General features: G+C 39.1%; 1 protein-coding gene across 2 annotated transcripts in view; it reads left to right on the top strand.

The window, feature by feature from the left end:
- The window catches only part of GSK3B (glycogen synthase kinase 3 beta), a 148,489-nt gene that overhangs the window by 33,915 nt on the left and 90,380 nt on the right, over positions 1-24,194 (top strand). For both annotated transcript variants that reach the window (XM_009102590.4, XM_009102589.4), the window contains exon 2: positions 20,845-21,038. In XM_009102590.4, coding sequence (XP_009100838.1) covers positions 20,845-21,038 — 194 coding nt within the window. The remainder of the gene's footprint in view (positions 1-20,844; positions 21,039-24,194) is intronic.

The raw sequence follows: 24,194 nt of genomic DNA, 5'->3' as shown, positions 1-24,194 counted from the left end.
TAAATGGGTAATTTATTTCACTAGAATCTAAAGACATGGAAAAACCCCAAATAATTTTTCTTACAGTTTCTTTGTTGTTGCCATGGGTGCTTGTTCCTCACAGCCTGCAAATGGAGTGAGAGAGAGCATGGTCCTGTAGAAGATTCTGCTGGTGGATGATTTGGTCTCCACAGCTTCCCAAGGCCGTGGAAGGTGTCACTGAAACCCATTTCCAGCAGGGCTGAGGGTGCTGACCCAAGGCAAGAATTACACTGGATTGCTTGGTCCTACAAGTGCAGCTGTTTTTGCCTGCAGCATGGCTGATCAGAGCAGGTACTCATTCAAGGTCTGTCTGTGTTGCCAGGTCTCAGCTCAGTCCAGTGACTGACCACTGGGTAAGAGTTTCATTCTATGCAAGCTCTTGTCTCAAGGAAAAAAAGAGGTTGTGTGCTCCACACCTGTCTTCTATGTTATCCATCCCAGCATTGTATGGTATTGAAAGCTGTTTTCAGACCATCTTCTAAAGAACAAGGCAAAAGTAATATTGAGGTGTACTGCTGCCCTGAAATTCAGTCCAGAGAAGAACACAGCTCTGCCCAGCTGCAGAGGACCCAGTAAATGAGGTTTGGGTCAGAAAAGCAGGCTGTAGATCTGTTCAGAAGCAGAAATGAGGATGAGAGTCTCAGTATCACCCTGCTCTGTGGCACCCATTTCCAAGGCAGAGGGAATACTGGTGAGGCTGCTTTGTTTGTTAATAGTTGAAACCAGCCATGTGCAGGTGCTTGATGTGGCCTTGACTCTTGAAGAAACTTCTGTAGCTGAGATACTGGCCAGTGACTCAGTGTTTTAAGTTTGTTATTTCTGTTCCTCCTAATTTGAGATTTAACTGGAGAGGATGGGCATTCATGAAGAATCAGACAGCCTTTTAAAGGTGTGTTTTACTCTGGGTAGAATTCCCTTGAGATGACATCAAGGAGAAAAACTGTGGTTGGTCACACAGCTGGGAGCAGGCAGCCCGCTTTAACCTGAGCTGCCTTTGCTGGTGTTGAAGATCTCAGAGATGGAGCCTGTGGCACAGAGGTGTGTAGCCAAGCTTTTCTTGACTCTTAAGTATCCAGAGTAATGTGTAATTGAAATAACTAAGCTTTGTATCTTCCTTCTCATTCTTCTCTATCCTGAAAACCAGGCTTCTCACCACACCTACTTTAGAATCTACTTTTCTGAGGCCTGTCTCCCTGTAAGAATACAATGAAAATTAGATCATGAAATTTGTATTTTAATAAGTTTTCCTGGCATATTAAGCCCATTTGAAATATTTCATTTTAACATTTTCTTTTCCAGTTTTGATTTAGAAGAAAAGAAGTGCCATACTGAGTCAGGTATTTGGTGTTTGTATGGCCAAATATGCAGTCTTCAACTGTGACAGTCATGTTGCTGTTTAGGGAGTACAAGTGAGCATGGCCATTCTGTGACTCACTATCCTCCCACTTTTCTAGGATCCAGTCATCACACTGGGAACATCAGAGGCTGCATCCTTGTCTGCTCCCTTTAGTGTCTGCTCACAATCCTGAGATAACAGATTTCCAGTGTTCTTTACTAGCTATGTTGATCATACCTACTGCCATCAAGTATTTACTGCCATTCAAGCAAGCTTTGAATATGTTACACCCTCCCACCCCCATCATCTTGCATTCATATTGAAGAGCCCCAGCCTCTTCAGTCTTTTCTTCCAAGGCAGCTGCTCTATCTTTAAAAGGTATAGAAATGGTCAATTAAAGGATTAAAGTTTTTCTTTGCCCAGCTCATATGCTATTCTTGTCTCCACATCTTGGTTCTTAAGACAGCAGTGCGCCTAAATTTTTACATATGAGCACAATTACTTTCTGCCTTGTTCTGAGTTCTCCTTCCAGAACTGGTTATGTCCAATATCTAGGTGACATTTTAGCTCATGTTGCACAGTGAGCCTGTAATTTCAGGACTGTCAGTCATTACTTCAGGATCACTAATTTGAATTGTAAACTCCAGCAATAAATTCAGTATGGAAGCCTAATATGTTTTTTCCCCCCGCTCTTATTTATTTTCATAGATCTGTTTGCATTCTGAATTGAAGCTCATCTACCACACTTTACTTACTCAGTTTAGTGAGGGCCTTCCAGAGTTCACAGTTACTGCCATGCAGCTGGTTGACCTGAAAAAGCTTAGCTTTATCTGCAGACTTGGAGGATTTCACTGTGCACTTCTATCTAGGTCACTGAAGATGTTGAATAGAATGATTCCTAGCAATGCTGCCAGGTCAGTTCCACTACTGACTCTTCCCTGTAGTGGAAAGTTGACTATTAAGTCTCACCATGGCTTCCTAGTCTTTAGCCAGCTTTTTGCCTATAATTGGATCTTTCCTCTATAGCCTTGACTTTTTGCCATAGACTGTTAAAGGAGCAGTCTGAACTTTTTGAAAGTCCAATTATGTGTTTTCCTTGGATTTCTTTTACCTGTTTGCTTAGAGTGCCAGCTGGATTTCTCTTAGGCAAAGGCATATTCAACTTGTTTCAGCAGGTTATTTGCTGTGCTCTTAATATTTGCAATCTTGCCATGGATGGAGATTGTGTTTACCCATCTGTACCCCTAGAGACTCTCACTGGAGAATTTTTTTGGAGAGCCAGTTGTTGAAGAACTTGAGAAAAATTTGCAGGTAATGGGAAGTTTCCTCTCCTAACTCAGTGTGCCCAGAAGCATAGGTTTGGATAATATGAAGTGAAAACTCAGTTATAATTAGAGGAGTGTTGCAGATTTTTAACTATACTGTGTTACAGGGCAGATTAGACCCAAACTGGGCAGATGGCTTTATGTAAATATGTATGTGACTTACAGTTCTAGTACATTAATTCTGGTGAAATTAAAAAAAAATTACGCAATTGCTGAGCCATTCCTAGCACTTGTGTTACAGGTCTTTTCTGATAATGACGAGAATTATCTGTGTTAAGACTAACAAACCGTTTACCTCTTGCTGCCTTTTTTTTTTTTTTTTTTTTGGACAGATACACCTTAGTTTTCCTAGTGGGGAGGGCTGTCTGCTCCTGACCTGTTCAATCCCCCATGCTAGTTTTTTTTTTCCACAGCTGTACTGGGAAACCAACTAGTGAGATGATCCAGACTTGCAAATGTATGTTTTTAATTAAAAAACATAGGTTGCTTTTCTTTTCTTCATTGGTATTTACAGCATAGTCACACAAACATTTTCATCAGCATGGTTTAGTGTGTGATGGATTATGATAGAGGAGAGAGCCTGTCACAGTGTGTGGGAGACTTTTTAATCAGATTTTTAGCTACCAGACAAAAGCAACATGCAACTACAATATCAACCAGTAAGTTTGAATGTAAAAACCCATCAAGTTAAGAGCGCTAATCCTGTTCTTCATGAAAAATTGCTTTGCAGTTGTGGCTGCTGTGACGATTTTGATATTATTTTCATGAAGTTCACTGCTACCCTTTTCTGGTACAGTGTCATTGTTTAAGTGCAAATATGTAATATGCAGTAAATGTTGATTTGTGGTCATAGGGTATGGTAATAGAATATTGAACTCCTGTAATGTTGCTTTGATCTAGAAAGACTTGTGTTGGTGACAGTGAGCCATTATTGAATCCTGATAGGAAATATGGAAGACAGCAAATTGCTTTTCTGCTTGAATTAACCTTTATGTTGCATTTAGATTGCTCTCGTTGATGCTGAAGTTGAAATAATAGAATATGAAAGACCACACAGGTGTAAAACTGCAATACATTGTACCAGTGTATGATTACCTACTTGCAAGGGATGTTCTAGTGCCAAAGCTCAGCCATCATTTTGGAGATGGGAATGATGGCTGTGAAACCCTGGAGCTTACCCTGTCTGTTGGAAGCTTACAGGTGTCAGTATATTTACTAATTTTTGTCTTAAGAGAAAAATCCTGTAAAATATTTTGTTTCTCGTTATTGGACTGCCTTGAGGTGATTTGTTTGAAAGATGGATTGTCTGTGTTGTGTTGATCATGGCCATAGATTAAACTGAATGTGTTTTGTAGACAATGTTGCATTGATCTGTCCTGTGCGGATTCTGTGGGGACTTCTGTGAGAATGGATTGTGAAATTTAAAGGAGTAACTTAAAACTATTAAAAATCAGTGTGTATCTAATCTGCTATGTTGAAAACCACTGCAGTGGTATTCTCAGGATGTTTTTCTAATTGTGCAGAAATCTGTGAATGCTGTCCTTGTTTGTTCTGGTGACTGATTTTTTTTTTTTACCTAGTGATGTTTTTTACATGAGTGTGAAGACCTAAGATACTTTATGATTTTGTTCACAGTTTTTAAAGCCTGTGTTTGGGGAATGTGTTCCTATCTTAGCTGTAGACCTTTCTGTTTTAATGTATCAAGAAAATAAAGAACTTCTTGGTTTTAAGAAATGGCTCTATAGTTAACTTGGTAGAGCTTTCTTGCATAAGCCACATTGTGCTTCCAAGACTTAAAGGCCACAGGTCTTGTAATTACCAAGGGCATTTCCTCCTCTGGATACAATTTCTAATTCTGTAATAGAATGCCTTGGCTTTCTGCTCTTAAGGCCTCATTTTGTGTCCAGATTCTTTAGTGATGAAAAGAACTTCTAAAGTACTTGGAATTGTGGAGGAAACCAATTTTTATTCATCCTATGCAAGTATGATATCTCATGTCCATTTATTCATCTGTTCCTGGTTTTCTGAGGAATAATTCTGCTGCCCTGTCAAATGAGCTAAGAGTAAAGGTAGATGAAGATCCATCATTGGGATAGATGGCAATCAACTGTTAAACTGAAAATCCCATCTTTGAGAGTAATGTCAATATTGCCATAATGTTTGGTGTTAGAAATGACATTAATTTGGGTTTGAGTATTTCCCACCCATCTACTTTTGATGAATGCACACGTTTACTCTGATCAAGAGCAATACATATAAATACCAGAAGGTTTTTCTTCATTGCTGTATTTGTGATGTAGGCAGCAGGCACTACATCCAGTAGTTTGTATCTGCCATGTTAGCTGCCAGAATCTTTGAATGTGACAAACTAGAAGGAGCAGTATTTAGATTAAAAAATAGATTGTATTTTCAGGTCATCTTACAGAGAAAATAAGTATTTTGCAAACATTATCACTAATTACAGAATTGTGCACCAACTCATTTACATGCTTCAAAGAAGAGACTGGGAAAAGAGCTGGCTCTTTTAATTGCATACTGAATTGTAGGGCTGTTTGATTTTTATCAGGCGTCCAAAGTGAAGTATTAGATGTTTTCTTATATGCAAATGTAAAGAAAAACAGAATCCTGGGTTCATTTCTTGGCAGATAAAGGACAATTACTGATTTAATTGTTAAAAAACCATGTTTCTTCAGGAGACTGTTTCTACTAGAAGGAAAAAAGAGTGTACTTTGTCATAACTTTATTTAAGATGAAACACAAGCAATTTTTTTTCCTGCTTTTTGTTGGGTTTTGACATAGTTTTTAAGATTATGAGTCTCATCTTGCCTTTGCCAAAATCCTTCTCCCATAAGTTAGATTTATGCATTCATTATCTCTCCTACAGTGCCAGGCTGTAATGTCTTAATGAAATTTCATTGTGGGTTTGTGGTTGAGTGGCTGCTACTGTGGAAAATAATTTCTATTCTAGACTTCCTGTCTCAGCCAAAATACAAGCATTCAAGCATATTCTATATGCTCCTTTTCAAGAATTACTTTCTTCTCAACTCTTGCTCACTGCTACTTGATCTTTATGTTGTTGTGACCCTCTCCTATTCCCAAATTCATGCTAAGTGTTTTTGATCTTAGTTTATTTAGTCTATTTAAAGACACCTGATTATATTGTCTCTGTCCCAAGATGAATTTATGAGCAAGGTGAAGACTAATCCTATGTAATAATAAATGCCTGAATGCTGGGTAATATGCCTTAGCTGGCACATGCCTTAGCCATCCTGGTCTTTGAACAGAATTGTCACTACTTGCTTCTGCAGATGTTGAGATAAAATTTCAGCTTTCTACTGGATAGTCTTGACACTGATATTCTTTAGAGATGTCCCTTCTCCTTATGCCTGTGTAGAAATGCTTGTTTGTCTTACTGTGTGTATTATCTTCAGATCCTGGGCTGGGTTTGCAAACTCAGGAAGAAAAATCCAGAGATGCTGCCTCTGGCTTAGGAAGTTCCCAAGCCACCTATAGCTGAGGTCTGGGAGAGTGCTGGGGTAGTCATCCCTGCAAGTTTGTCCTGTTTTATATTCTTTCTGAAATACTGTTTGCTGCTGTTAGACAAGGGCAAATGGAGCAGATGAAGCCATGTGCTTTCTTTGTCTTGATCAATATAATATTTGAGTATCTTTTTTCTTTTTTTTTTTTTTTTAATATGAGCCCTTATAATAAAGGAATTGTGTTCTTCAAAGTGATTTGTTGGTTACTGTCTTCTGAGGCAGGTAATGAAACCTTTGTCTGCAAGAACATTAGACTGTTCCTCTATATTTACTCTCCTCAGAGATGAATGTCTGTTATTGTATTGAAAGTAGCCTCCTTACCTGGACCAAGATAAAGCACTGCCATTATTCTTCAGCTGTAAAAGCCGTAGAGAAATATTAGGCTCCATTGTTTCCTTCTAGAAATGGAAATCTTCTGCATGCACTCAGTCCTGGCTTCATAATACCTGGTTTATCTTGCCTGAGATTCCGAGGGTGAGGTTGTATGCAAGAAGAGAAGGTATAGCTAGCTGTGTTGAGACCTGTTTTGTCTTCCTTTCAAGACAGTCAAGCTTGTAATTAAGAAAACTTGCTGCATTGCTGGAAAAAGAGCTTAGGTGCCTTCAAAACCTACGTAGGTTTGGGACAGCATCCCTTGAAAAGCTGCCCCTTCTGGATAGGTATATGACTTTTGCAGATATATATATATGGATAGAATAGATAACAGAAATGTTTGTTGCCTTAAAAATTGATCTTGTCTTTTTAGGTTTTTTACTTAATATAACTTATTTTCTGCTTTGTGATGTCTTCAAGAGTGATACTGTCTTTATCCAGTATGGAAAGCGACAGTATTTGGGAAAGGTCTGATTCTGTTATTTATTTTTCCTCTTACTGCCATAATTGAGAGGAATTTTTGCTTAAAAAAGTGTTGCTCTCTTCTCCCTTTTTCCAGATACCTGTCTCTGTTTTAGGATTTCAAGCCTCAGCAGTCTTCCTTAACAAACAATTACAGGAACAGTTCAAAAATTTCGGCTGTATGTGTATTTTTCCCTGAAAGCCTCTGTCTTCTCATATGCTGGCAGAAGGGAATTAAGTCCCTAGATGCCTGGGCTTGTTCTTAAGAGAAGTATTACTTTTGTTCAAGTTTTTCTTTCTGGAGAAAATGTACTCCCATTTTAGAGGATTTTATTTTACTAAAATCTGTATATTGCAATAAAATATTTGAAAACCTCTTCTGTAGTTTGAATTATATTATTGTCCTTTCACTGGGGAAAAAATTTGTACTGAAATAGGTGTGTTTTTTCTGAGAGAGGAAGAATAAACTTCTTAGTAGCTTTAAGAAACCATAGGAGAAAATGATACTTTCTATTGTCTAAAACATGCATTTTAAGGCAATATCGTTACTCTCCAGAATAGAAGTCTGTGCTGGTGTAATGTAACTTGGTTGTGGAGCTTTTTTAAACTATAGTAGAAATATTTTTCAGTTGTTTGACAGTATGAACTTGTGTTTTGCTTTGAGAAGGCAGGGGATGTGGTGTCCAGGTGCTTCCACTTTGTTTCACCCAAGCAGAGCTTGGCTGATTCAGCCTGCCCTTGGCACAGGCTGTCATGGCAATGAATTACTTGGGCTGCTTTCATGTCCTTGCTCTGCCGGCCCTAATGCTCACATGGCTTTGGGCAGGCAGTTCTGTTCCTCTGGAAGAGTTGAGATGCAGCTCACCTTCAGAGAGTAGTCATTTGATACCTGGTAGGTACCAGGGCAGTGCCAATGTCAGGGCGTGGGGAGGGACGGGAGGGCCAGGATTGCCCCTCCTCCACAGGTCGCAGGTCTGCTGTGCCATGGGGTGTGGGTTTGTGTTACACTTAGCATGGCTTTCCTGGGAGTACAGGCAGTAAGGAACAGGCTTGTCCCAGTCCTTCCTTTCCTTAGATCTAGCAACTGTTTGTCCTCAAGATGAGTCAGTTTGGCTTGCTGATTTGAGGCTTGCTTTATTTTGGAGATGGATTAGTTTGTCAGATCAGTAGGCTAAACTGACTCATCCGCAGGCTACAAGATTGCCAGGTTTGCTATGGCAGGAACATAAAAGTGGGAAGTTAAGACCATCTTTTTTTGGCAGCAGCCCTACTTTGATCAGATTATGTACAATGTGAAAATGAGCTGTAGTTTCTCTTGTTACCTTAAATAGCTGTAGTGATGTCCAACACTTAGTTCTCTTGCTCTTCGTGCTCTACTATTTTTATTACTTTTAAAAATAAATAAATTTCAAAAGCGGGATTTGCCAGTGGTGAATAGCTTATGCATCTGGCTTCTACAATGCTGCCTCATCTGTAATAATAGCTCCTTCACCAAGATAGCTACTTCGGCCATGGAAGATATCTGCATTGCACTGATAGCATGCCTACAGTTTCTTAATGTTAATTGAGATAACGTTCTCCTCGAATTCAAAACCGTCTTTAACCTAAATGGACTTGTTCCGTTCCTGTGCTGTTCTGTGGCACAATCTGAAGCAGTAATTTGAGATGGATGCGGAGGCTGTGGAGTCTCTTAAAGATGGTCTGTGCTCTGCAGCATGATTTGAACAGGGTAGCACAACTTGATTTTCCTCTCTGGAGAAGCAGTTGCAGTGACCTCTTTCAGTCTTAGAATGGTGTTTAACCTCAGCTCATGGTCATCTTAGGGATTCAGATTGGCTACTACCAATTTTGACTTTTTTTATTTACTGTACTTCCTATCCAAGGTAAATGTGGGTTCTGAGCAGCTGGCAGTTCCCTTACTCCTCCTCCAATCTTAAAAGATAGTCATCAAATGCATTTTCATAACTAGCTTCATCTGTCTTTCTCTGTGGGATTTGGTTGCTGTCTCAGATTCCAAACAATCTGTTTCTCACTGTGATTTTGATCTTTCTCATTGGCTGTCTTGGACTCTGGGTCCAAGATGCTGTTTCTTTGTCGTAGAAAGAATAGCATGACAATTACGTGCTGTATTTTTGTGATGTGTTCACTGAAGCTGAAGAGTAAGAAAACATGTCAGATCCTAATTGTACGACATAATTATGGCATACTTTACAGAAAGGAGAAATTGCAAAGGAAAGGAGAGTCCTCTAATATTCCATAGAGCAGAAAAATGTGTTAGAATCCATGGCTCTCACAGGGGGAGAGCTTCATCCTTTGCCCTGCCAGGAAAGCTTTGCAGGTTAAGTGGGTGTTGCTGTTCATTGCACCTGGATTTCCAAGTCCACCTATGATACCCATTAATGCAGAAATCACTCTTCATTTTTTAGACAAAAGTTTCAAGGTTTGAGGGTGCGCCTTTGTGATAAGGATTGGCTTCACAGCATGGCAGAAGGCACCTGCCAGGGAGACTCCAGCAGATGAGGAACTGCTTGCTTTATGCCCTCCTTTTTTCTCCACAGTCTGGCGAGGATTGCTGAAGCCACAGAGAACTACCCGGAGGCTCTGCTGGCCTGGGCTGCCTGCAGAAGTGGTGACAGCAAGTGTTTCACACCCCTGGAGAACTCACTCCTGGGTTCTCTCAGTTCAGTGTTAATATGCTTACAGTCATGCTCCAAATTCTCTCCTGGATTCTCTGCTCTTGCTTCTGCTTCTCTGCACTTTTCGATGCTATCATTTTGGGGGCTTGAGACATTTTGGATTTGGATTTTTTTCACCTGTGTTTTTGCTGTTCCTTACCTTCGCTTTATTTTCTTCTTTCTTTAGCCTATTTCCTTTTTGGTCCCTCCCTCCCAGGGGTTTAGGAGCTGTCTCTTATTCCTGGTGCTGTGCCTAGCGCAGTGGGGTCCTAGTCACACTTCATACTTAAGCGCTGCTGTAATTAACACAACTGAAAGATGTTTTATTTAAACCTCCAGTAGGAGAATAGAGACTCCCTTTAAGATGTATTAAGATGTTCTTAATTTCTGCGAGTGTGTGGTAGAGAGAGTCTTGGCAACTTGCAGCTACTGCAGGTGGCTTTCTGTGGGTTTTGCTTAATGATAGGTTCTTACGCATTTTTGAAGCCTCTTGGTTGATGCAAAGACAGAATAAAAAGGAAAAAACAGTGGTGATGTCTGTTCTCAGGGGTCAGAGGTATGCTTGTCTTGGTGATGTGTACGTTTAACTGGATTAAAAAATTCAAACAAATGCAGTTAGGGAGGTCTGCAGCAAGTAGACAGCCTCCCTACTTAAGCATTTTGCAAGAAATTAGTGAGAGGTTTGCAGGTCATACCAGATGTTTGGATGGGAAGCTTGTAGACCACCTGGAAATTCCTCAGATGAGCTGTTTATTATTTGGTATTCTTTGAGTGGTGGGAGTTCTGGAGTCTCTAACAGTGGTCTTAAAGTAGGCATGTCAGTAGGTGACTAACAATGGACTCAGCCCTCAGCCCTGCTAGAAGACACTGATAGACTCGTTCAGGGTCAGCTGCTGAATGGCACTAACAAGTGGATAAACACGATATGTTTGTAACTCGGGGTTCTGCGTGTCAGGGATCAGTTACAGGGGTTTATAAGTTACTCTGTGTCAGCTGAACTGCTATAGCTGTCTTTGGCAAATATTTGCTAAATCATGTTCCCTGATGATGTAAGAGGAAAGAATAACTAAAGCAAACTTCAAATAAGAAATCCTACATAGGTTGAATTTCTCAGCTAGCAATTAACTCAGAGCTAAAAAGCAAAAGAGAATACTAGTGAGGCCAAAGTCTTGTGCTAAAATGATGTCATACTGTTTCTATTCATTCCTTATCTCTGTCCTTATCTCTTGGCTACATTTAACCTGTAAGCTTTTTGGGGCTGAAATGATCAGATCTAAGATCAGAAAAATAAAATCTATTATGATCACTTTGGTACTTGCTTCCTAATCTGTGGAATCGCCTTATCTAAATTTAAATTTGATTTATATAGCTAAATAGCTTTTGTAGGGTGGGTTCTTCTGCATGTGGGTGGAGAGAGAGGAGAACCGAAAGAGTGCCTACTAAAAATAACTTGTTAACAAGCATGAGACTGCTTATGAAACCCCACTGGCAGCCAGTGTTTAGATTACCTTAATTGTATGTTTCTGTGTTTTTTTCCAAAGCAGAAATATAAGTGTAAGCATTCTTGTTGATATTTTGTTTAGTCACAGAAAAAAAATTTCTTTTTATGGTACTCCCTAAGGTAATTGTGCAGAATTTTTTCCCCACCTGAGTGTTAACTGCTGCTCTCTTTAGAAATGCATGGTTTTGGTCTATGTTTGCCATAACTGAAAGAGTACTTGAAGCAAGCTCTGTGTTAGAGATGGGTTACACAGACCTTACATGTGGCTCAGAAAGGTGTGGGCACCACCTTACACATTGATAGGGGGGACAGCTTATAGCAAAATGAAGTTTTTCTGGCAGTATGAGTAAACATCCCTTCTGGATTCAGCTGTTTGGTTTATAAATCAGTGGGATGTTAACTTGCTAGGATTTCATGGTGGCCGATGTAAGCAGCTGATTGTTGGAATCCCATCTGCCACAGTTGGATCCAGGGAGGTCATCTGATGGCCAATGTGATAGACATCTGGGCTAGATCAACAGGGCTCTTCCCATCCTTTTTCCTCTTGTGTTTTTTGTTTTTTTCAACTGTTCAGAGTCAAGTTTATGCTGGAGTAGAGAAGCACAACTGCGTGGCCAATACCATGCTGTGCTCACTTTGATTTCTGTGGTTAAGATGTAAAAACCTGTAGAAAGTCAGTCCCTTAGAACTTCATGTGACCTTTCAGTGGACATTTTAACAAGCTTATCATGTGGGTGTTCTGCAACCTGCTCACTGCCCTGCTTATTCTTTAAATGTTTGTTTGCAATCTTTAGTATTAAGCTTTCAAAGGGAGTGAATTAAATGCCCCCTCCAAAAGTCTATGATTACTTCTAAACAAAGACTTAAAGCCCCAATGGCATTTTGAATGTCTGAACTGGGATGCAGTAAATTCAGATGATGTTCCATCTACTAAATTTTACTTTTTCTTTTTTCAACAGGGAAATAATAGGGGGTAAATGTCCCTGCATCTTGATGTAATTTTATGTGTTTATTACATCAAATATAAGCATATGAGTCATTCCATTACTTGTCACAGTCTGCTGGAAATATACTTAGTTTCTTTTTCTGTTTTTAGTGACACAATGACCTCAAAAATAGGTCAATTGAGCTACACAGTTTCATTTTTATAATAATGTTATGTCACCTTTCTGAATGGTTTACTTTTTATTTTGTAGTGATAGGATAGTTTATTTCACTAGACAGAAGTCAGTCACTGGTATTCTGTTTACTTTTTGATGAATTTTTCAGTTCTTTTCTGCATAAACTTAACCGTTAGCACTTTGAATTTGCCGTTTTAGAAACTGTTGAGCAAAATGTAGAGCTACAGTGTTTTGAAGTTACAGCTTTGGCCTTCTGCAAGGTTTTTTTTTTTGAAAAAACCCCACTTTTTCAAATGATTGACATGTAAAAAGCATTGTTACTTAGTACAAGTGGAATGAACATTTTGCTTTTACTTCTTTCCTCTGTGTCCAAATAGAGGTGATGGCAGCTTTGATTTCAGGATGTTTTAGAAGCATTTTTTCTTGGTGATCTTTGGCTTGGCAGTTGTTGGTGAAATTTGTCCTGATTTTTTGTTTTGGGATTGAGCTGAAGTGAATTGACACATAATTAACTTTGCCTATCATTTGATCATTAACAGTAAAGCCAAAGAATGACCTGCCAAAGAATGACCTTCTTCATATTTTCATTATTTATCACTTTATTATGTTTTTGTTTAAACTGAATGCAGATTTTGGATTTTGACTGTTGTGGAGAGCGGTATATTTAATATTGAGTTAATTATGACACCATTGCATTAGTGCTGAGTTGAAAGAAATTATTTCTGTGGGTATTGAGCTTTTGTGACCTTCTTAGGACCCTAAGAGACTTCACTTTAATCCTGTCCATGCTTGCTTATTTCAAGCCTAGCAGTTGCAGTTCAGCAGTATTTTTTGTTTAAAAAAAGATTCCAGTCTAAAATAAAAATTTGTGGAAAATTTGTGTTGCAAAAATAACCCTATCTTTCAGAGTTTTTAATACGGATTTTTTTTTCTAAATTTTGTTCACCTACAGTTCTGTCCAAAATTCTTGCAATTTCTCTTTCTAGTCATTATTTGCAATATGTCCTCCACCTGCAGACCAGAGCTCCTTCATCCTTTTAGAGATAATCCTCCAGCTTTCTCTTTGACTTAAATTGTTTGCACTCTTAAGTCTCACTCAAAGTAATGTATTTTTGCTGACCTTATGATGTCTGAGGCTTCTTTCTGAATCTCTAGTGTTTTGAATCATCACTGCTGAGTTTCATCTATCAGGATTGAGCATGCTATTCCAGTAGCTGTTCAATGAGTGTGAAGTAGCAAAAAGGGGGTTTTTTTTGGTCTGTCTGATGTACTTCTGCTTATACATCTAAGGATTACTTTAGGTCTCAGTAACAGTGTGTGCTTCTGTCTTTGTTGGAATGTCCTCCAAGTCAGAGTTGATGACTCCACTCTTTGGATGACTTTATTTGACTTGGCTGCATGGCCTGTGATCTTGGATTCTGGATCCCGCTGCCTAATTTGCTCCTGGGTTACTAAGGAAGGTCTGCTGCTTTTTCACGGATCTCTACCCTGTGCATAACTGTAAATCTTGTGTCTTAGTACTTCATGACTTTTCTTTCAGGTTGTCGATAAAAGCAGTAAGTGTGAGGGCAAAAATTGCTGATGGCAATTTTTACTTCTTTATGTTGTAATTATGGGCTAGTGTATTATAATTTGATTAATAATCATTTTTTGTTCTCTATATGTGTTTCTTCATTAATTTGCAATGTGATGGCATGTTAGAAACCCTAAGAAGTCACATTGCTTGTGTGTCACTGTTTTTATCTTTTTTTTAAAATTGTAAATGAACCTGTAGTCTCTAACAATATGGAATCCAGCAGTCGGGTCTCTGTGAATTACCTTACTGCTTCTTTATTCATTATTAAAGTAACTGATGTGGTACTTAAGCCAAAATTGTTGTCAAAATAACAGGATTGTATGAATCATCCCATCCATCTCAGAAGTTCTCTAAGTGTTCTGATTCCTTTCAAAAATGACTTCTTAGTTAGCTCTTCCAAAATCCTTGGGTACAAATAATGAGATTCTTCTGATCTTAAGTAATGTCTAATGGCCACTCTTTTATTGCAGTATTCAGTTACAGTCAGGAAGTCAAGTGACATTTTCCGTGCTAAAACAAGTGTGTGGGTATATATATATTCAGTGAATGCATCTGCCTTATCTGGATGATGATTGGCACACTTACAGGTGTTTGTTCAATGCTTGACCTGAACTATTTTTGGAATTTCAAGGACTCTTTTTGTTCAGTGTAAATTGAAAAACCAAATTACACTGTGTTTTGTAAGACTTCTTCTTTGATTCCCTGAGTTTTTCTGATTTGGTCCATGAATGTTTATTTCAAGATAGCTGGAAAGGGACTTTTTATAAGGGCTTATAGTGATAGGGCAAGGGGAAATGGATTCAAACTGGAAACTTGAGATTATACATAGAAATTCTTTACTGTGAGTGTGGTGAGACACTAGAACAGGTTACCCAGAGATGCTATCCCTGGATGGATGCCCTATCCCTGAAAGTGTTCAAGGCCAGCCTGGATGGGGCTTAGAACAGCTTGGTCAAGTGGAGATTCTCTGCTGATGCTTGCAGGGGTTGGAACTGTATGAGCTTTAAGGTCCCTTCAAACCATTCTATGATTCTGTATGGTTTTAGGTTTATCTTGTCTCCCACTAGTAACATTCATGCAGTTCACTGATGAGGAAAGGAATTTGTCTAGTAAAACAGTTCATAAACACCATTTTAATACTTTCTCCTCTGTACTGACTCATAATAATTAGCTCTTCATGAAACTAGCTTTTTAGAAATGTAGTAGGAAAAATTAATTAGAAAAGGAAAATTAGTAGTGATTTCTGCTGCTGACACTGTTTCCTCAAGCATACATTGGCCATGTTAAAGATTTTCAGAGCAGCTGCTGACCTCCTTCCTTCACATGCCATGAACAATTATCTGAGAAGTCGTATGTTTTATAGCCTTATGCGATGATGAGCACAAGATTCTAGCACATAGCTCAAAGTTTTCTCTTAAAACCATTTTTTTCATAGTGCAGTCAGATCTTTTGACCATCTAGTTATCCACAACTGAGAAGAGCTACTGCAATTGTGATAAACTTCCATCCCCCTCTGGTTGCTCGTTTCTTTCTAGGTAGTTGTGTCAGCTACTGGTTGTAACCTAATCCCATGGGCAGGGGCTGGATCCAGCCGTGTCAGATTTCTGTGGAAGTGACTCCTGACTGTATTGAGCATTGAGCAAATTAAGATGAAGTAGTGCAGCTAAGCTTTATGAAGGGGAGAAATAGTTAAGTGACTTAATATTGAGCCATATCTTAGTAGGGAGGTGACACTGAGATATGAAACAAATCAGTGAAGATATTTAGGTGAACATAGTTATGTGACCGCAGACATTGTACAGAGTATGTTGTAGTTCTGTAAAGTTTTCTTTTAGGAGTTAAAAGCAATCTAGTATCTAATGGAAAAGCCTATGAGTGTCATGGTGAGGAGGAATGCAGCAGGAAGAGGAAGAAAGCGAGAGGAAACAGGTAAAGTCAAAAGAGAGGAAAAGGTGGAGTTTGTAGACAGTGCAAAGGATCAAGGTTGCATTTGAAGTAGAAATAAAGCTGCTGTAATCATTGTACTAATACATTGTTTCTTCACTTCTACTGTAAAACACATTGAAAAGGAGGAAGAGGACACACACATAGCGAGTTGAGAGCTAAAAAAGCACTCTTAGATCTCTGCATTAAAGTGTGGTTTTACTGCTCAGTCAGACACTAAACAGCTAAAGGGATGTAGGGCAGACATAATTTTGGACTTTCTCCAGGCCCATTCAGTAGAAGGTGTGTGTAGGTGATCAATAGAAAAGGATGCCTTTCATGGTCCCTGAGGACTAAAGTGAATTTTATTGAATGACACCTCATTTGGCACGGGCCAAAAGTATACATGTGGTACACTTACAGGTGGTCACCTTTGAGCTTAGTAGTAGGAATCTGCAGCTAGTGGGGTATGTATGTATGTGACAAAATGCTTGCCCAGTAGCGGGATCCCCAGTCTCATGTGAGTAAAAACAAAAACATATGCCACCATGGAGTTTTTGTGGTTTTTCTGAGATGCAAAAATAGGGTTTTAGTTTGCACTGATGGTCTGTGGTCTTCAGGTGGAGTATGCTCATTTCTTCCCACAAGCTGATGAGTATTTTCTGCTTTCAACAGTGCTTTTATGTAATGGTTGTGATTTGTCCCATGTGGTCATCATGTACTAAAGGTAGAAAGTGAGCTAGATCTATCAGAGCACTTGGAAGTTGAAATGTCTAGATTTTGTTTTCAGTTTCACTTCAGAATTGTGGAAAAAGCTCTTCATCAAAAAAACCCAAACCCAAATACAGCATCATAGATATTAAACATCAGTACTGTGTGAGGAAATGCTTTAAGGGTTTCCATGAAACATACCAAGTGCAAGTGTATTATAATGTGATAACTATTTATTTTTCCTTTTGCTTCTACCCTGGATGTTATAAAGGTGGTTGGCATAGATGATGATTTTACAGTCAGGTGAATTTGCTTTTTGGTTAATGTAAACCAAGGTCATATTGCTGTTGGCCCTAGAAAACAGCAGCCTCTGGACATATGCTAGTGATGCTTTTCATGTGAGCTGTGCTATAAGAGCTGTTCAGTATTTTGCTATTTAGTCCTTTCTTCCTTCTTTAGTTTTTCTATTTAATGTCCCAGTTCTGTTGTAGACCTTACAGTCCAAGGTGTGGAGAGTATTCATTGTTTGGCGGTGCCTGCCTGTCCACTGGGCTCACCAAGTCTGACAGTCCTAAACAAAACAAGAGGTGAAGGGAATGAGATAAGAACTGTCTAGGCTTTTCTTTAAGACTTGCTGTGGTGTAATGCTTCTTGGTGTTTGCTGTTAGCAATCTTTTTGGAGGTACTGAAGATGGCTGGGCAGGGCTGTTTCCTCTCTACTATTTTCCATCATGCTGAGTCTAAACCCAGGATTTCTGAAAGCTGTTTAGTGAACTCCTTTATGTGCTGTTTGGCTGGCAAGTCAGCGCTTGCTGTCCAGACAATTAAAACTAGGATAACCATTCTGAACTGTGCATGATCTTGTGAGCAGTACCTACATCTATATAGTGGCAAGGAGCGGCAAAACAGGCTTGGAGCCTCTGTATGCTGCTGCCATACAAACACATTATTTATATACTTTGAGCAGCAGTGAGATGTTTTATTCTTGGAGATCAAAGCTGTCAAGGGTGCAAGGTGAATTTTACCCTGTAGTCCCTCAGGTTCAACAATACTGAAATAGAATATAACTGAAACTCTAACTGACTTAACTTTTAAAAGATTGGAGTCCTTATGGTGGGTTTTGTGGATGGTTTGCAAAAACTGTTTCCTGAAAGCGGGAAGCTGGGAGAAAGCTTTATGAGGCTTAATGCTCTGTAAACTCTGGTAAAGAGACAAAGTAATTCTTGGTATAGTGTTTAAAGTGTCAGTGCATACACTACTAAGCGCTGATGATTTCAGCAAGTTTAGGTAGGAGCTGTTTCCCTGTGGACTTAAAGGAAAGTGTCTAAAGCTGACTGGTTTTTCATTTAAGCTCTGGAAAAGTTGGCTGGGTGGCTTGCAGCTTGTGTGCTGCACGTTGGGATGAAACACTTGGCGTAGCCTGAAATTCAGGGTTTGCTTTTGCAGACAAGGAGGCCCCTGAGAGAGTTGCAGCTCTGAAGAAAGTCCTTAGAGCAGATCTCTTGATATCAAGTACTTCACATCTCAACCAGTGTTGCCAGGGGCAATTATTTTTATCTCTTAAGAGTTCATTAGTCTTGATTTTTGGAAAAATTGAGGACAGAACTCATTAAAAACAATCTCAATACTCTGGTCTAGTGAGCTCTGCCAAAGAGAAAAAAAGATGCCCCTCAAAATTGAGCAGGTAGGAGATTACCTTTTATTTGATGAGTATTGCTGTAGTAAAGCAGATACAACTTATTTGTATATTTAGTAAGTTAGAATGGTAATCATAGAATAGTTGGGCAAATAAAATGCATTACTGCTATGAGAGTTACACTTTAAGCTTGTTTACAAAAAAAAAGATTTCTTTGTGGCTTCCTTCCTTTACTTCTTACAGTTATTAAAGAGGAAAATGAATTTTCCGCGCAGCTAGTATGCTTTTATTTATGCTTCTCTCTGTCTCCCTGTGAGAAGACATTCATCTGTCTAGTGTTCCTTTCTACCCTCTACCCCATTTTCTCTCTTACTCTATAAATCTGCATCTCAACTTCTCCTGACTATTATGGGGAAGGGCTATATCAACTCTGTATTGCTTGGCAAGTAATTGGTGCCTTTAGCACTAATGTACTTTATTGATGTTTGATATGCTAATTTGTTTCATGGAGTAATTGTAATCTTAAAAGGAAACAATTTGTAAGAACCTAAGAGGCAACATAAGAGTTGAATTGTAGTTAATGTGGATTTTTCAGGAGGAAATCGTGTCAAGCCACCTGCTTTTCTTCTGAATCTTAGAGGTGCAGAAGAAGTAGTAGTTGATGTGGGTATCTTGACTCTGAAGTTTCCATACTGATTTTCTCATGAGAAGTCTAGGAAAACAATGGACTACAGGAAATCCCATGAAAGACATACGAAATGGTTACTTTGTTAGAGCAAAACAGGAGGTCCAAGAAAAAAATAGGATGAGATATTTCATGGTTTTTTGCAGGGCTTTTAGGCAGTCTCACAGGATTCACCAGTTTTCACCGGTTTCTTAAGTAAATTTCATGTAGCATTGGGAAATACATCTCTGGATAGTGACTGTGCCTGAAGGATGTGACAAGCTGGCAAGAGAGTTCAGTAACCTTGGATGCAGTTCAGTCAGGACAAAATGCAGAATATTAGGCTTTGATAAGAGCACTCAGGTGTGTAAGTGGAGAGTGGATGAGGATTGGACAGGCAGCAGCTCCACAGAGGAGAGTTGGGTACACAAGCTGATCATGAGTTGGGTACACAAGCTGATCAAGCTTGCAACATTGCACAAGCTGCAAACATTGTGCTTGGCTGTACAAACAAGTGTGTTGTAAGTTGGACGCAAGAAGTCACCAGCATGCTGGGTAGAGCTGAGATAAGCTTCCTTTGCAGAGTCTGGTTTTAGGTGCTTTCCCTGAGTAGTTTTTAGCAGTGAGGGGTGAGGTTCCCCAAAGAGAAATAACTTCTCCATCCTAATAACTTTCTTTGCAACAGCACTCATATTTGAAGCAGGCAGTGAGGGAAAGAGTGAGCTGTGTCATTTTTTTTCATGTCCTTTTGGAGCAGACCAAGGAGCATTTTGCTTAAACTACACTAAAGCTATTGATCAAGCTATCTGTTAGAAAGATTTTTCTAAATGCATGAGAAGTGAAGAGAATTCCTGGAGAAAGTCGTGGAGAGAAGGTTTGTTAATAAGCAGGTGTGATGAGCATTTCTTGAGAACAATTTCTGAAGAGTTGTGGTGACTGCTATGGAACAGCAGCTTCTGGTTTTTCTTGCAGCCCTGTTTGGTTCTGTAACCCAAGCCTGAATGGCTCTTCATTGCAACTGAATAGCAAGAAATGCCCAGATTGTGCTTGTAAAATGCCTTAAGATTTGCTCCTATTATGAACAAAATCAGACTTTGAACAGGGCGAAGCACTGTTGGTAGTAACAGTGGGACTAAGAGTAGGTGATAGTGGCTTGGGTCTTTTGATGGGAAAGTGGCTGGGAACCCCCTCAGCTGCTGCACCTGTGCTAAAGCACATGCACCTGTGCAGCTTCCACTCGGTTCTTGCATCCTGAGCGCTGTCCCTGGCTGTGTTCTGGTTCATGCTTCATGCTGAGATACCAGATAAGTGCCTGCTGTTGGCATCCTTCTTGCCCTCCCCTAGCAGGTGCCTTCCTTCTTTGCAAGGAAGTCCAGATGTGGAAGAAGGGAGGAACAAGACTGTGCCATCTGATGCAGCCTAGGTTTCGCTTCAGGTGCACAGAGCCAGGTTTGACAAAAGTTATGCTTCCCTAGTGCTGCAAGCTGAAGCTTTACGTGTGGGTGGATTTGTAACAAATTTAAAGTGCTCTTGGTTTTTGTTCCCAGATAAATGCCTGTAAAGATCAGAGTGCTGATCTGGGCTCATACTGGCAGTTTGGTTTCTTCAGTTATAGCAAAAATATAAGAAAATGCTTCATTTTGGTAATTCAAACGGCACTGTTTAATATCACTTACTTGATAATCAGATGTAGGGATAAGTACTTGGCTTCTTTGTGCATTGCATTTTATTGCTCAATTATTTGCTTCTGGAGAGCAAATTTTTGTTAGCAATAATCTAAATGAAAAATTGTTACCACTTAATATGTATTGGTAAATGCTCAGTGTTTTCTTTGCATTTTGTCAGAGGTTTTCTAATTTTTTCTGTAATATTGAAGTTCATATGCTAATCTAAATTTTTGTCTTACCCTCCTCTGTTTTAGTCTTGTTGGTCATCTTGTTTATGCTTGTATTTTGATTATTTGTGTATGTCTTGCTTTGCAGGAGACAAAGATGGCAGCAAGGTGACTACAGTAGTGGCAACTCCTGGACAAGGTCCAGACCGACCACAAGAAGTCAGCTACACAGACACCAAGGTCATTGGAAATGGATCTTTTGGTGTTGTGTATCAAGCCAAACTCTGTGATTCAGGAGAGCTTGTGGCCATTAAGAAAGTCCTGCAGGATAAAAGATTTAAGGTGAGCCTATACATAAGTTCATAAGTTCATAGTATTTTCATGAATGTTATCTCCTTTTCCATGTCTTTGATGGCGGTGTTTTTGATTTTCTTAATTTATTCTCATCGGAGGACATAAATACACCTAAAAATTTTTGGGACTAAAAATTAAACAGATGGATCATGATAAAGCAGTAGTTTAACTTGAAAATCAGTGAGTCACTATGATTATTTGCATTAGTGCAAGTCAGGAAGCTAAAAATCCTGATTTGATGTGCTGTTTCCAGGTTGCCGATCAGATTTCTCAGACAGAAATGAGCTGTGGAAACAAGGGAAAAGCTTGTCTTAAGGTTACTTTTTTCCGGCATAAACTCTTCTCCAATCATTAGTAGTTAAACTGCTGGAAGAAACAGAAGCCTTTAGGCTTTGTTTTTAGTTGCTGCACCTATAAAGTTGAAGGCTGTATTTGAGTAAATCAGAAATTGTAAAGGCCAAGCAAGAAGATAACAAATACTGAGCCCAGGGCAGTTTGGGCTGAAGATCACTTATTTTTTTTGTTACCTGATTTATAGACGTGTTCTACCCTGGTGGTTTTAATAGACTAGTGATCCTTTATTTCTAAACTAGTAGCCTTCCAAAGAGAAATCTTTTTATCTAGTGATTTTTTAAACCAAATAAAAGTTAAGAACCATAAGCCACCTCAACACTTCTGTTATTCCAGAGCTTGGCACTTAATGTACTTGACCTCTTCCCTTATAGTCAAGGGGCATGCAGATCAGCTTGTGCAAGCAGTACATGATAGCAGAGGTCCTGGTTTTAACTTATCTTGTTTTCACAGCAAGACCTCATACACAGCTAGTTTCACTCATAATATTTGTAATTTGTGTCCTTTTTTGGTGGCAAAATCATTGTTTTGAAGTGTTTCAAAGGAAAATGGGAAAGATACATTTAAATCAATGTAATGCAGAATTGTTTACTTCCAATTAAGGAAGACTTATAAAGTTTTTACATAATTCTTACATCTGAGTTATTTCTGGACTGCATATGGGTTGAAGGTAATTAGTACTTGGGAAGCATGCAATAAGATGTAGGAGTGCCTTATTTTTGGAGAGGAAAGAAGAGGTAAAACAGAAAAGGAAAAACTAATTCTAAACCTAGTACTTAAAAGGAGCTTTTTGGTCTCTTCCCATTGCATAGGTTTAAAGGGGAAGGTCAGGATATTTCCTATACCCTGTCATGCTTGCTAGATGTCAGCTAGTGCTTTTGACAAGAATCTTTGATTTCTTTGGTCTTGTAACTCTGGGGTTTTGCAGTGTTTCAGAATGGAAACTTGTCCAAGCATTTTAGTTCCTGACCATCAGATAGTTTGTGACATCTTTTTTTTTTTTTTTTTTTTTTTTATTACTTTCTCTTAGGCATCTAGAGTAAAATGTTGGTCTTTGATTGCTTTTTTTTTGGTAGTTGGTTTAGTGACATTTTGTTATCTGACTTTTTTTTTTTTGAGTGTTTCTTTAAGTCATAGAAAAAAATGTCGCTTGAATATTAGACCTTTGTTAAAGCAAAACAGCTAAACTGAAAACTAAGTAGGGTGTTTCCAGTTTGGACTCTGAATTAATTGTCTACATTTGATAATACAAGCTGAGAACATCCAATACCTGGAGGCTTTAATATCCCTAAACCAGGTGTAATTAATGCTTAAATCCATGTATAGATTTACAGATAGATTGCATTAATTTAAAATTTGTTTTTTAAACTTCATAATTTGGATGGCTCACATCTGCAGTAATACCCAAGTTATGCATTTTTTTCATATTCTTATCCCAGACTTTTATCCTAGCTACACGGCATCATGTACCTTTGCTCTAAGCTCCCTAGTTTTTCCCATCATTTGTCAGTTCAGTCCTGTCATTTTTTTCACATTCTGATCTAGAAGTGTATGTTATGTTGGCAGGAGGTGTAAATTCTTGCAGGCTGGATGGCACCTCTGCCTGGGCAGATTTGGAAGCTAGACAGATGTATATTTTATTAAGAGTAGCATACAATTTCTTCAGGGTATGCTGCTCTTTGGCAATGCCTGATCTTGGTAGTAAATACTGGACCACATAATCTACCAGTTACAGAGGGAACTTGGAAAGTCTGTTGGCTGAATGGTTTGAGTGCAGTGTAGGAGCAGACCGTCTCATGTGTTCAGAGAGCTGAGCTGTGGGTGCAGCTCAGTTGGGCTGCTGCCATCCCTGCTTGGCTGCCCGAGTCCAGATCCAAGGCCTGGTCAGTGGCGTTCACTAAGAAATCTGCCTCTCCCCTCTCATTAATGCATACTCTCACTTCAGCAATAATTGAGGGGAGAAAGCCAACCTTACTGCAGGCAGCCCAAGGTGGTGGCAGCTTGTTTGATTCATTATCATTTTCATAATGAATCAAACAAGGGAGAGAAGAGAGGAGGGGGCACTTCAAAAATACCAGTCTGCACTTACCCCAGTGGTGAACAAGCAACAAGAGCAAAGTGATATATGGAAGTTGCTTCCTGAAATTTGAATCATGAACGAAATTTTGAGCTGTATGCTTCTGGCTGGTGCTTGCTTATCCCTGTGCTTGTCTATTGTGATACATTTCTCTTGGTACATGTAGTATAATTCCTTAGTCATGATTTCTTCAAAAAATGCTTTGAGAAGAGCCAGCAGGGCATGGTTCAGAAACTTCAGAAAGTCCCAAGAGAGTGTAACCCTTAGGCTCTTGCTGTATTTTGTCAATGTGGAGGGCCATCATTGTGTAGGTCTGGAATATGTGCCTCAGTTGTCAATTTTAGATCTCTGTCAGGAAGCTGAGATGCTTTTGTACAGGTTTGAAGCTAGTTTGGAATTACCAGAGGAGGATTGCCTATTTTTCTTTTTTCCTTTTCCATTACTATGACAAGTCAGCCTCCCAGCATTGGTCCAGAACAGATTTCTTCAAAAAATGATTTCTGAAAGAAGTTGAGTGTTAAATCAGTGCTGAAGAGTTGACTCTTAAAGTGAGTCTCTGAATTGTTCTGGATTTTAGAGGGTGCGTGTCTAGAGTTCAGTGTAATGTGCAGCAATAGTATTGGTTGAAATAAGTGGTAAGTCCCTGAAGGGAATAAATAAAATACCACCTAGAGATTTATACTTAATTTCAGTTTGTAGTTCTGCCTTCAGTAAGC

The sequence above is a fragment of the Serinus canaria genome, chromosome 1, assembly GCF_022539315.1.
Source record: "Serinus canaria isolate serCan28SL12 chromosome 1, serCan2020, whole genome shotgun sequence".
NCBI lineage: Eukaryota > Metazoa > Chordata > Aves > Passeriformes > Fringillidae > Serinus > Serinus canaria.
Note: the sequence above shows the minus strand (reverse complement) of the source record. Positions and strands in the feature narration are given on the sequence as shown.